This window comes from Acipenser ruthenus, chromosome 25 (genome assembly GCF_902713425.1).
Source record: "Acipenser ruthenus chromosome 25, fAciRut3.2 maternal haplotype, whole genome shotgun sequence".
NCBI classification, from domain to species: domain Eukaryota; kingdom Metazoa; phylum Chordata; class Actinopteri; order Acipenseriformes; family Acipenseridae; genus Acipenser; species Acipenser ruthenus.
The window spans coordinates 1,707,147-1,721,966 of NC_081213.1; the positions used below are offsets into that span (position 1 = coordinate 1,707,147).

At 41.5% G+C, this 14,820-nt stretch overlaps 1 protein-coding gene across 2 annotated transcripts in view; it reads right to left on the minus strand.

The window, feature by feature from the left end:
- Nucleotides 1-6,987: 6,987 nt before the first annotated feature.
- Nucleotides 6,988-14,820, minus strand: part of LOC131701476 (regulating synaptic membrane exocytosis protein 3-like) — a 33,645-nt gene continuing 25,812 nt past the window's right edge. Inside the window, exons 3-7 of one of the 2 annotated variants that reach the window (XM_058999354.1) lie at nt 10,103-10,244; nt 9,430-9,542; nt 8,725-8,826; nt 8,011-8,150; nt 6,988-7,730 (exon numbers count right to left, since the gene is read on the minus strand). In XM_058999354.1, the coding sequence (XP_058855337.1) occupies nt 7,518-7,730; nt 8,011-8,150; nt 8,725-8,826; nt 9,430-9,542; nt 10,103-10,244 (710 nt within the window). In that variant the 3' untranslated portion in view covers nt 6,988-7,517. The remainder of the gene's footprint in view (nt 7,731-8,010; nt 8,151-8,724; nt 8,827-9,429; nt 9,543-10,102; nt 10,245-14,820) is intronic. The other variant, XM_058999353.1, reaches the window with a different exon arrangement.

The window sequence follows — 14,820 nt, forward strand, 5'->3', positions numbered from 1 at the left end:
TAAAATCCTCAGCATGCACAATACAGGCAGTGATACTGGAGCATTGCAATTGGTACAAATCCCATTTGGATCATGTGGATCGGAGGCAAAGGTGAAACTCTAAATGTATATAAAATAGAATAAAGCTAACAACTGTTCATAAAGATCTTAAAAAACTAAATCCCCTGGTTTTCTAGAAGAGGCCTGATTATAATAAATTATTATTTTTTTTTACTAACAGGTTGTAAAGTCAACGCAAAATTAAAAGCTTCATGAATGGCAGCCTTTGATTCCACACCACACAGTTAAAGGGGAAGTGACTTTAGCCATGGAATTCACGTTGTGCTCTTTTCATGCGCTCATAATATATGTTTTTAAACCGGATACAATACGCTGTTGCTTCGCGAGATTCACAGTTTAATAAACCCTCCACCAACTCTTTAAACACATTACGGTTACATTTACAAAGCTTGATATCTGTTTTCAAGAGAGAAAAGAACTAAAGGTCATGTTTACAGGCAAGAAATAAACAGGCCAATGTTCATTTACGGATTGCTACACACATTGAAGCTGCTTTTCTGGAGCTCTGCAACATTAACCTGATTCCAACCCAGTGCTGGACAAAAAGCTTATTCAATCTAACGTGTACGTGTGTTTTTGTTTTTTAAAATACAAATGTGCCACTGTGTTTATAAAAAAAATATCTGAAAGATTTTACGATATTACATAAAACAATTAATTAGAAACTCTTCTTCCAAATGCAATAAGGCATCTACATTGATACTGAAACAAGCCCTCATACCTTCTTAAAATGTGTGATTCACGACACTGAATTAGATTGCGTGGGATCACATTTGTCTCTTTGTGCATTTGCATTACTGAAAAACAAAATGTCCATCAAATAGTCCAGTAGACAAACATTTCGACTAGAGTCCTCATTGAAGAAGACACTAGCCTGGCACTAGCTGACTTAGTTCCTTAGAAGATTTACTTTGCTGAAATGATAGTACACTTTGAAATGTTACTAGCAGTCCACTTGTAACAACCAGGGTCAATATTAAGACCACTCTTGTCAGTCCCAATTCAGATCCACTAGGACCAGATATGTGAAGATCAATTAGGACTAGTGCTCTATTAAGACAATTTTACGCAGTCACTCAAAATCTGCTTCAATTGCAAAGGGATTTATATATATATATAATTTTACAAATAACTGATATAGTTGTAGTCTTTCTCATTGCAATACAGCATATTGAACACATGTTAACACTCTGAAGTTCGTTACATTAAAGTCACATTTAAAAATATTCATAACTAACATTCATTGTATAATATATACCAAGGAATAACAGCAATGACATTCAACTGTGTAGAGGGATTTTGCTTAAATATGTGTATATGTATATACTTTATATTAAAATGTTTGCTTTAATAAATAATGTATCTCTTATTTTATTTATGTATTCATTTTACAAATTAAAGATCTGCTATTAATAAATAAACATTTCTATCAATGGCCACGAAGGTGCCGTTAAATTCTCTTTTCTTACAAAGAGGATAAAAATGTTGACTACGCTGAAGTGTGGCAGGAAGAGTGTGTCTAACTATACAAAGGGTTTGAGATGATCATCCATCGATGACAATCAGACAGAAAGTGCTCATCCATGCACTGCCTGCTTTACAACAGCTGTCAATGGAGCTGGTGCAGCAGTAAGACAAAGACAAAAGCCCACTTTCATTTTCTGATACATTAGCTCTAACTCAAGGGCCAAGTCAGCCTGGGCACAGATAACAGGCATTGCAACGGACCACCCTTCCACCCGACTCATCAACGCTGTGGCTCATGGCTCGATCTTTATTGGGTTTTATAGTAATTCAATCCGGTTCACTTTCACTCTACAGTAATGCAATCAGTGTCTATTTAACAACATTCTTCCATAAATTCAACTTCTTTGCACGCTATCAGAGAGAAAAACTCAGCAAAGATCCAGCGTTTCGTGGTGACGAGAGGCCTGTTCTAAGACAGCAACGATTGCTCAGGTTTTGTCCTGATTTATCTGTGAGCTCATGGGCCCAGGGGAATGCGTGCTCCCTCCCTGGAGCTCATCACCTGTTGATTTACAGTCTGGAATTTTCCAAAGAGGGATCGGAGTGTCAGTCTCTATAGCAGCACACTGCTTGTGTACACAAAATGTATACAGAATGGCATGCCTGAACTATACACAGTGGGATTACTTATGAGAAGATCAAGTGAACTACAAAAGTCATATCTTAATAAAAAAATAAACACACACACAGACACATTTGATCACTTATTTTTGGCTCGCTTTCAGTGTAAACTTTGGCTTTCAGAGCCAGCCTGGTCCAACCCCCAAACCGCAGTGGTCAATGCCCTGAATAACTGTGCAGGAAATCCACATTCCACTTTCCGTTCAAGAGAAATCAAGAATTCCCTTTAAAAAATAAATGCACAACTACAGCATTTGGCCCCGGAGAGTCCCAATAAACAGCTAATTTGATCATTAGGAGTCACCTCATCTGGGTAGGTGCGCCCTTAAACTTCTCAGTGCTACAAGCATTCTCATCCCCAGCAGTTTATATAAGACACAAAGTTCACTAGGAATGCAACCCTTGCTGCTGTGCATACAAGTGCAAGTCAGGTCACCATTAATTACAACATACTGTACCAATGTTTATCAAGACTGCCCGTACTGTATTCTACAGGGAAAGACAGCTGCTGTGCACTATACAAAAAGAATATAAGAAATGTATGTGTACAGTATATGAAAACTGTTAGGCAAATAGGAATCCAATACAACTGGTAGGGTAAGCCTAATACATACCAACCTCTAAATGTACTTATTCGAAAAACAAGCATTACCGTGGATGCCTGTTTTTCCAGCAGTATGAAAATCCACTCTCCTGCCATACATACATTGAACGCTTCAGGAAATATGATGAAATCTCACGTTACTGAGCTTAAATGCTTTTACCAGCCAAAAGCTGCTACCTTGGAGCTAACGTTTGCCCGTGCTTTTAAAAACATTTCTTGGGATGCGTGCAGCCGCACACTGTGGTATCCAAACAGCACTCCAAACCTCCACTACATTGTGGAACACACGCTGTGGTTAAAAGCATTGTGCTTGTGGAACAGCAGAACAGGGAAGCAGGAGCGCTCGGTCCCATCCCATGCGCCTTTTATTTGAATGTTATCTAGTTACTCATATTCCTGTTAAACTGCAATCATCTAATATTTAACTTAAACCTTGCCCCATTGGAGAAAGTGCAGACCAGGGGTGTCCAAAGCTGGCTATTCCATGCCTGGTCTTTGCTCCAACCCTGTTTTCAATTGTTTAACTGAACCAATTAAACCTGCATCCAGAACCTCCATCTGATTTGACTTGTTAAACCCGGAGTGGAGTGACCCTCCAGGACCGTAAGTGATTGGACACCCTTGGTGTAGACCATGTTAATTCACTGATTTTCCGATACAGATTGTGACTGTGCTAACCGAACATGTGCTTTGGTGTTGCAGAACACGGTCAGCTATTAGTGTCCCAGACTATAACCACTTTACAGTTCAGGCAGGTGAGGTGAAATAAAGTGGTTTACACCTCTTTACTGCAAATGTGCATTACATATATGCTGTTGAAACCAGGCTGCAGTTCACACTGGCACACAGCAGCACTGTGGTTCCCTTTGCCTTCCCAATGTGCTTGTGCATCAGGACCACTGTGCCAAACCCACGTTAGCAATCTCAGCTTTCCTAAAGCATCTGAGACAAGTTATTTACAATAGCTGCCCTTTCAGGTAACAATGATTCTTCCAATACAAAAATTACAAACTCCACAAACAAAATTAATAATAGCAATGATACAAATAAAAAGATCCTGTTGTACAAAACTGGCCAGTCAGTTTCTCATCAAGATTACAAAAAAACATCATAATCATCATAAATCATAATAATAACAGTAAACATGTTCAATTGATGCAGTAATCTCATGCATTAAAAACATATCATTGTGCGCAGTCTACGATGCAAATCAAGCTTCTATTTGAATAGTGGTTAATGGTTGAGTGATGGTAGCCAGTTGACATGCTTTGCTGGTACATACGTTTTTTTTACTGTGTTTCCGTGTCAAGTGCAGCTCCAGATACTGAGGAACTGCTGTGATCGGATACATTTTCTCATATATATATATATATATATATATATATATATATATATATATATATATATATATATATATATATACACATATATATCTTCTAAACTCCTCGGCTTGTCATTTAAAACCCTGTGGTGGATCAGAGATAGTCAATGTTGTCTCATCCCTCCCCTCGGTCCTTTTACTCTGATGGTAACGAGACTCAACTACAGATGATTTACTGAAGACTGTGTGCTGATCATTTCCTGTGGACCACATGACTGTACATCGCTCAAGGCTCCAGTGTTAACTCCGATTGCTGTTCCTTGCATGGCAGGCTGCTTCTGTCAGCGTCACACACGTAGGGAGGTTCCCAAGTTCAGGAGAAACAACAGCTCCTCCTGTATCCCACGATACACTGGCGAAACTCTTGCAGGCAGTCTAGGTTCAGGGTGATATTGATGATCAGGTAGGGAACATGCAGTGGGGTGCATGCTATTGTGACCTGTAGCTCCTTCATGTGTCACAGGCTGTTTCATTCTGTTAGATCTATTTTTGTTTTTTTAATGGCAAACAGACTTGACTGTTTCTCACCTCCACCCCCTGCCCCAAGTGTAATACTGCATCCGGATGTGTTATTTTTTTTATCACTGATTAAATGTAATGTCAAACAAAGGACACCAGAATAACATGCAATCGTGAACATATTGGCAGTCCTGGGACATTTCAACGCTGAAAGACGAAAGTTGCTTCTTCAGACTCTTATATTGGACCCTGCTGAACTCAGATGAATGTCTTTATAACAACTGTTCACAAGTTACTGAATACACATGTTGATATCAAACCATGTGGCGGTTTAGCTGTAGTGATGGGCCCCTGATCATCAACACCCACTGTAACTGAGCAGAAGGCCTCGTTGCAACGGGCCCGCACCTTCTGCAGCTCCAGCTCACTTCTATAGGAGAAGATATTGTTTATTGTAGCATCCAGAGTAGGCTGCATGTGGCAGTGTTCAGAGTTCAGATTCACGCATGCATGCAGAATGTTGCATTGCTTGCCTTGTGCTTGCAACCCCAGATCAGAGTTGATGATATCGTTTACTTACTGGTTGCCAAATAGAAATCTGTGCAACTATATATATATTAACAGGTTTTGTTTTTACTAAATGGAGCGTAGCTCAGCAAGGTTTGTTTTAGTTTTTTTTGTTCCAGCTTGGAAAAGCATCTAAGTACAATACAATATTTGATCAGGAACAAGAAACAGCAGGAAGTCTCAGCTAAAAAGCATTGATTTATTACAGCTTAAAAGTGTATCACCTTTTCGATGATGGTTCCAAAAACTGGGTTTCTAGGAACACAACCTATGCACAAAAATGCGTCATAGTAAGTCTCTCAAACAAGTTTGAACTAAGTTTGTAGTTTTCTATTTGTGCCGTGGATGTTCCTAGCTTGTATTAGAAGGTTCAAGAAGCAATCCCTCCATGTTGATGCCTGCTGAACGTTACTCCTCGATTTCAGAATGTTCGAGTTGCATGAAACTCTGCGGCTACCATACTGTCGTATATAGGCACCATCTCATGAGTATATTTTCAAAGTTGACGCAGTGGGTATTTCAAATCCTTAGAATCAGTCCTGGTATCTTTTTTTTTTTTGCTTGCTTTTCGTGCCTCTGTTTTGAAGGAATCGAATGAAGAGAGGTTGGGACTCCTTTGAGCTGAGCTCGGAGCGTTGTGTCCATGCTGGGCGGGGGGGACCAGGTGGTAGGACACCCACAAAGATACCTGGCGTGAACCTGGAGACCTTTACAGCATTGATTTTGAGTCAGACTGCATGTCCAGCTGTAGCTCTTAAGAGTCTCGGAGATAAGGCTCTGGCATCAGAATTGAATCTTAAAACAACAACCAAGAAAGGTGTTGGGGGAGCTTTTATGTCTATTATATGGGGTACAAAACCACCAGACTGCCGCTGCTTTTTTCATTACAAAAAGACACGGCTCAAAATATTAAAATAGGAACTGTACTGGAGGCAGGCTAAACATCTCGTGGGTGCTTCAGCATGCTCATATTAAATAACACACTGTTAAAAGTAAATCGTATTTGCAATATACGCAGTCGGTAGACATCCATTTGATTTCCAGACATTTCTGTCCTGGTGTTTGTTCGTTTTGTTTTTTCTTTTTAATTCATTGTTTTTTTGCATTTCCATTGGAGTCAATGACATCTTCTGCCTTTGACTCTCTGCTACATATTTCTTTTAATAATAATTGCTTTGGTTTTTAAAAAAATAACATTTTTGTTTGTTTGTTCAAGGTTTGGCATGCAGGGTAATGAGTCCAGGGTTTGAAATGAAAGTTAAGTAGGAACTATGTTGTCGATGCTTGCGTTTCCCCTCGGGGAATTAATATATAGATGTACAACAGGAAGCCAGTGATCTAGGACTTCCTGCTAGCGGAGAGGGTTGTGCAGAGGGAGGCTGGCAATAAAAAGGAATGCTACATTTCTCAGAAGGAGTGAAAACACTCACCAGCACTTAATCAGTTCATATAGAACGTAACCATGGAAACGATATTTATAGTCTGTGTCTTTTCTTCAGCTTGTTTTTAGGCTTTTTGTAATCTGTATGTACAGCTAACAGGACACAGATAATTATTCCATCTGCTCTTTTTGTTCAGCGCGATTTGGATTTGATGGATTCAGTTTACATTTACACCAAAGCGTAAGTCACCCCCACCCCACCCCACCCCACCCCACCGCACCCCACCCCACCGCACCTCACCCCACCCCACCTCACCTCACCTCACCTCACCTCACCCCACCCCAAACTGTTCAATTACCCCCCCCCCCCCCCCCCCACAACCCTGGTCCTCTTTTAAACATTAGCATGGGCAGCTTCAAAACCATTGTCAAGCCCCCTTTTTAAAAACCAGCTATACTTCTGCTTTGGTGTAAATCCATGTAATTCTTTTCCAATGTTTTTTTTACATATACATGCATATAGCTCATATACATATTTACCATATACAGTATATAAAAAACTATATATAGAGAGCACATATATATAGATTTATATACTGAATAAACACTATATACAAAAATAGATATGTATATGTATATGCATACTGTAAATATATATATATATATATATATATATATATATATATATATATATGCAGTATATATAAAGCATCTGTTGCCTTGGGTTCTGCGCTTCAGATTGAGATGAGACCCATTGTGCTTTATATATACATGGACACAAACATAGAGAAAAGAGCCACATACAGTCAGACACACTGTTTCTGTTGTGGTTGGCGTTGGTTGAGCAGAGATCCTCTCTCCCCTGGAGGAGGTGGTCTGCACAGTGGCCCCCCCGATTCGGCCCCCCGCGAGGGTCTCTAGGTGCAGGAGGGGCTGGTAGAGCTCTCCAGGGAGGACTGGGACAGGCGGCGGGTCAGGGGCCCGATGGTGGAGTCAGCCAGGGAGGAGGTGGGGAACAGCTTGTACCAGCCACTCACCATGCTGGACAGGTCCAGCTCTTCCAGCAGGATCTGAGCCATCCCCATGAAGCACTTGTGGTCCATCCGGCCGTAATCCCCCCACACAATCACCTGGACAGGACGGAGAGGGAGAGGGAGAGGGAGAGGGAGAGGAATTGAAAAAAAATAAAGAGTTTTAGCAGTAACAAAGAAGATTCATATATATAAAGGGCTTTTGGTCGAAATGTCTTGAAATAAATTTAAACCTTTTGTGTACACTATAGCTATATGTCCTTTCAAACCTATATATATATATATACTGTATATATATATATATATATATATATATAATTAAAAAGCCTGCACGTTTGCAGTTTTTTGTTCCGATGGAAAACAGGTAAAAGGAGCTCACCTGTAACACTTTTCCTTGAGGACTCTCGTCAAACTGAAGAGTCTGCTGGTAGACGGGGTCCAGGGTTTTCTTGGCCAGCTTGGTTTTCTTCTTCACCAAACAGGCTCCGTTCTCCAGCACATACACCTTGACATAGGCAGCTGGGAGACAAGACAGCAGTTCAATATGGGTCAGTATGTCAACGAAGTCTCAGTGCAGTAGAGAAACATTCTGACAATCTGCCTTCTTTAATGTAGACACTTATCTTCTACAGGACTCATGCTTATTAATAACAGAGAACGAGGACCGCAGCATTAAAACACTGACGAGCTCGACATGATAATTATTTTAACGCTATCGTTTTTCCTGTTTACACTAGAAAGAAAAACTTTGATTTGAATGCCTCCTTCTTCTTCTGAGGCTCCTTCCATGTAACTTTCTTCCCCAGCTCCCACACAAGAATGAGAACCAGTTGCCAGTTGCTAGGTTACAGTTAATCATAATGTCCTTATACAAAATAAACCAAATTAAATGCATTCACAAATTAATTACTTAGATAGTCTACTTTTTTATTATGTATACTATATCAAGTCTATTTTTTTATTTCAGATATGTATGATGGTTTAAACAGTAAACGACTATCTGCACAGAGTGTTTAATCTATTAAACGCAGATTTACAGCCTACTCTACATCGTTTTTAAAGGCTATACAAACAGGAAGCAGCGTTGGCTCACCTGGAATTGATTTGGAGCCTGGTTTCGGGGTGAGACCGCGGGCCTGAATGACCTCCACCTCCAGCTGTCCATTCCTGTCCACCATCCCAACATGGACATCGCCTAGAGACAGGACAACCATCACACTTTTTAAAATTTGTATCGCAGTCTGGTGATGAACAATTCCTGAAGCTACTGGCTCATGCTGCAATATAGTCCAGCTTGCATTTTAACTACTGTGTACAGTTATTGCTTTTAAAACTCTGTAATTGAAAGGCACGTGAATCTCTTGAAATGTTAGCTTACTGGCAGGATGGCATCCATTTACTTTGCAATATATTTCCTAGCTTGTAAAACACATTTGGACGATGCAAGCTTGATATGAAACAGCAGAGGGCGCTAGATACTACTACATTTTATTCAAATAATGCTAAAAGAGAGGGAGAAAACTAACCAGACTGACAGTACCAAAAATGTAAAACAAATACATTGAACTGCAAAGCATAAATCTGATTTGATCTGTTTTAGATCAAAATTTCCATTCCCTAGCATTGCAATGCTGTTTCCAGTAAACATATGGAGGTGTACTGAAGGACACCAGCAATAAGCAGCAAGCTAAATGCATAATTCTTACAACCAAGTGCAGCTCAGAGCATATACCGTACAATTTAATTAACCAAACAACAAAACGAGTAAATCTACAGCACTAAAAGTGTCACAACTCACCCATTGGATACGTGGCTAACGTCTGTCGGCCGACGATCTGGGCGGGGCCGAGACCGTCCAGGAAGTCACTGAACTGGCTCTCCGCTCCCAGGCGTGTTGTAGGGAATATGAACCTGGGAGGCATCCAGAGACACACAGTGAGTCAGGACTACCAGCTATGGATAGTTCTATATGTACAAGCATCACAGGTTTACAAAGCAAAACATCAACACCGCTAGCGGGCAAATGCTAAATCAAAGGGGCATTAATAACACTTTACTGTAGCTTTTAAAAAGTGCACAGATGTTGTTTATTGCAAATTTACAGTATGTGTACTAACAACCTAAAATAATGTAATTGTAGTGTTCATCGAATTCAGGGAAAACGGTCTGAAGATACAGCCTAATCATCAGAGGACAGATGAAAAGTGGGTCACCAGGACTTTTCTCATAATCTCAAGATGCTATGCTGAGGTATATCCTTACCGATAAAAAAATCTAATAAAAATCTAACGTTCTGTGCAGAGGTTCGGGTGACTTCACTACATCCTGCTCTCCGGTAAACTTAATTCCCTGCTCTCATGGACATGCACGCTAACAGATAAGAAGTCGGAGCCAAGATCTACTCATTTATATTATTCAAACCAGATTGCAGACCGGCTCCAGAAGAGCATTGAGGGTCAGTGAGCACTCACGTGCCCTCCGAGCTGTTGCTGTTGGTGCTGCCGTCAGTCGACTCCCTGCTGCCTTGCCGGGTGACTCGGCTCCTCATCTCCACGGCGATGCCCGTCTCCGTGCTCCTGCGGATGTTGCTGCGGAGCTTCTTTGTGCCTCCGTCTGTACGGGGAGAGCAGGGGGTCAATACCACCACAGGGTATGATCAGGCACTACTTACCCATTCCTTCATCAGCACGTCGCGTCAATGTCCATAACCCTTTTGAAAGAGGTATTCTCGACCGCTGTTCACACATGCCAAATCTAATGGGATCCACGCTTCCTATTTCAGGAATCCCAAACCCTCTCTAAACTCTGCATGCACAGTAATCCAGTTTGGAGCTGGAATTGGGCTGGGGCTTCAATCAGATTGACGAGCGCACAGAAGCGTTGATTCCACCCCATTGAGTTTGGCTGTCAACTTCTGCACTTTAGTTTTCGTAGTCGAAATAATGGATTTCAAAATGGTACACAACTTCTTGTGCATGTCAGTGTAGTACAGGGGTCTCCAACCCTGGTCCTGGAGAGCCCCAATCCTGCAGCTTGTATAGATGTCTTTACACCATCAATGGCTAAAGATCTGGATCTCATGTTAATCTTGTCTAATTAAACCAATAATTGGTTCAATTAAGTAATTGAGAGCTCGGCTGAAACGAAAACCAGAAGACCCTTCAGCTCTCCAGGAGCAGGGCTGGAGACCCCTGGGGTAGTACATATTAACAACAGAAGTGATGGAGAGGGGGTTTTATTTTCACAGCAGCGGACAAGGGACACGTTTGTGAATAGGGGCCCGTTGAGTTGTTTGAGGCCTGAGCCGTGAAATTTCTTGAAACAATACTAGGACACCTGAATAGAAATATATGTGTATATATATATATACAATTTGTTTGTAATTTGAGACCTCCAAACTCGTGTCTCCTAGTGAGGTAGAACCTGGAGCGGTGAAAAGCGACCGCACATTCCCAATGCCCCTTCCCCCAACCCCAACACCTCTTCCTAATTGCTCTTTCAAATGAACGTCCATCCGGGGGTGACAGTGGAAGGAAAACAACTCTCCGAGCCCTTAGATCACGGCTGGGTCTTTTTGAAATCAGTCTCTTCCATTAAAAATGTTAAATATACCTTTGAAGCCCGGTTCCAACTGTTCGGTTTTGATGAAATATTCAGGAGTAAGCAGATGTCAGTCCGTCAGCAGTCACCGGTTCACTCTGACTCTGCTGTTGCATTCTGCAGCCGTGCGAAGCCACATTTGTTTTCTAAGTATTGATGTTTGAGAACACAGCTCTCCACATAGATGTATAGGCTTAAGTAAATGCATAACCTCCTCATTACTTGTACAGCCCCCCAATTTACACCAAAAATTCAAGGGTACACTAGCAGAATGAAAATGAAACCCAGAATACACGACTAAAAACACACTCTGCACCACATGACTCGTTGTGCACCTGTGAATTATTCAGCTCCTCTTTCGTTCGCTAGACTTCGCATTGTTTATGTAAACCTGGTCAAGACGTTCCCGAGTAGCTCTGTGACTAACTCAAGATATTCTCGGCTGCAGATTTTATAAATAGATCTTCATCCACCCACCCTCCGTCCACCTTTGTTTCCGTGTGTCTTTCTGGCAGCTCTATCAGTACATTGTCATGGCAATGCACTGGACTGCGTTACGAGCACGTTATTAATAGGAGCTTTGATCACGGAAACAGAACGCAGCCTCTTAGAATGCTAACAAGCTAATAAGCACAGTTACAAATCCATCACATTACTGCTTCTAGAGAAACTGGTTCTTTTATACTGGGGAAAGGGAACGTTGTTCTTAGACATGTTAAGCATGGCTGGTAGTTCGCTGCTGCAGATTGGTCGTGATAGACTGAATTGCTTTTCAAAATCTGGATTCATTACACTAATATTGCTTGTACAACAGGCAGCTCTTGTATACTGTTTATTATTATTTGTTTATTTAGCAGATGCCTTTATCCAAGGCGACTTACAGAGACTACCCAATCAAAGACACAATTGTGGAATATATATTAGCAATGACACACTAGAGGGGGCTGGGTTTTACTGGTCTGCTGTGTCTCCAACCACCAGAGAAACAGAGCTTACAAAGTGCCCCATCATATTATTTCATTCAGGATGTTTCAGCTGAACAAGGGTGTTTGTCTGAAACATCCTGAAATTTTTGTACAATCAATAAAAAATGTAAACAGTTATATAAATGCTCCCAAACATATAAAAACACAGATCATATAAAAGATCAGATCTCTCTCTCTCAGTCTCTTTCTATCTCTCTCTTTCCCTCTCTCTCTCTCTGTGCCTTTCAGCTCTCGTCTCCAGAAATATCTCCGTTATTAAAATTCCACTCACAGCGCAGCGCTTCCCAGAATATCTGCCAATAATTAAACTCAGTCTGGGTTGAGATCAACGGTGCTGGAACCTTTCAAAAAGTAGGGGGTGGGTGAGGGTGTAGCCCGGGGGGGAGCATGGGGAGGGTGAAGGTGTAGCCTGGGGGGGCATAGGGGGGTGAGGGTGTAGCCATTTATTTTGAACATACATCTCATGAAGTAAAAGTATACAAAACTATACTCAGAGTATAAACAAAACTAAACATTGTGTGCTTTACAAGCACCTTTGTTCTCCCCAGTCAAAACGGCTCTTCTCTAAAGACTCTTTATCAAGCCTGTGTTACATGGCTCTGTAGGCAGTGCATCTTAAAACACAGCCTTGTAGTCAAAGCACACCGTGTTGGAGTGATTCCAAGACCACTATGAGAATGACACAGAAGAAGGGGACATTAAAGAATAAGGGATAACATTTGAAATGTATGACACCAGATTCAAGGTTTTCTAATGCGCTAACAGTGCGAAGGGTTTAGCCACCACACCTTCATTGCCATGCACTCTACTTGTAGAAATCCCTGCCTAGGGCTGCCAGGGGCCCCTTCCTGAAATCTGCATCTGGCCAGGCCTTTCCATTACTGGGTAGCTCTTGCTAATAGCTTTGAGAACCTGTTCACATTATGTCTGCCCCTCGCCACAAAGAAAGAACTGAGAAGGACATAAAGGAGTGCTCACCAAGGTTCTAAAATGGAATTCTTCTAAAAGTATTCCTTTTTACTATTATTAGAAGACCTGTTAGTTCTTCGTTTTTCTTTTTTACAGTAGCTCTGTGCAGCAAAACAAATTCCCCCTGTTCTTCCTGGTATCCAATCAGTCACATGATCAGATTACAGCAAGACAGCAGGAAAGGATTGAGTACCAGGAAGCAGTGACACCTCCTACAGCTTCTTCTGTCTTTGAAATATCTTCAATACAAGCAGAGAATCGAAAGCTTTTCAACAGAAGGAAAGGGGGACCAGAGATACTGTTGATAGTGCTGATAATAAACTGGGTTTGAAAACATTGGTTAGCCCTCTAATTGCCACCTATTAGATCACTACAGCACACCGTCGAGCAGGCTGCAAAAACAGCTGTTTCTTCCCAGTTTAACCTCAGGTTTCAACAGCATCTTTCTTCATCTGTTGCCATGGCAATTTCTTCTGCAATGCAGCAGGACCCCTACGGACGGTATCCAATTTTTTTTTTTCTATCTCCTCTAAACTTGTCAGAGCTGGAAACCAAGCTGCATGCTGCTGGATGCCAGACACTCACTGTAAGTGCTGTAAGATAGAGTCACACTGTTATGCTTTTGTTATCCAGCAACATGTCAAACTGAACCAACACTGCAGCTTGAGCTGTGATGAACAGAACTGACAGCTGATCAATGCAGTGTGCTGGGTAAACCAGCACGCTCACAAAGGAGCAAAGCACAGGTTTCACTGACAGCTGCACTGATACTGACTGATCTAATAAAATACCAATAATCCTGGGAAAACAGGGGGGTCAATAATTAACCCTGTCCTGTCACTCTTTAATATCGGCATCTAGTAGCCAATTCAGGGGGTCTGCCAGGTGGCACAGCCTGCCATGCATATAGAAAGTAAATCACACACATATCAGAGTGGTATGCTGATGGTTTGTATGGTCATGCTAAATATGCACAGTACTTCAGTAACTATATTTGTAATGATCAAGGCATTGATGTTACAAAGGGCTAGTTTACAGAGAATGGCATTTTAAAAAATAAACTGCACACCTCTGTTGGAGAACAGTATGCATTATTGAAATGACACATATCTATAATACCGGTGTGTCTGCAGCTTGACCCTCAATGCTTCAGCACTCTCAGGAGACACCTGAAAGCAAGGAGAGGCAGCAGAGACAGGACCCTGACAGTCATGGAGACTAATTGGAGGATCAATAACAAGATGTTGTATCTTTCTGTCTGATATCCTGAGGCTTGGCAGGAAAAGGGCTGGGGTTCTAGGGCAGCTCTCCGCTATGTAAAAGTTGCAATTTAATTTTTGCTATGCTGCTCGTCTGCGCTCTGTCATGTTCCTGCTACCCTTTTACCATGCTTTACTGCACTTTGCTGTATTTTTACAATGGCGTACTGCCGTAAACGTTTGTCCAACGCAGAGTACAGTTGTTTTAACGTGCATGTTTAAATGCCTATCGGTCCCAGTGTCTGAGATTTGATTATGTTTGTAGGAGTTATTCAGGGAGTTATTGCAAATAGTTAAGGAAGATGAACCGGAATGGCCTGGCTGGATGATAGGGGAGGAAGAGTGGTCTACGGGAGAAAGAGAGCACAAGGGTTT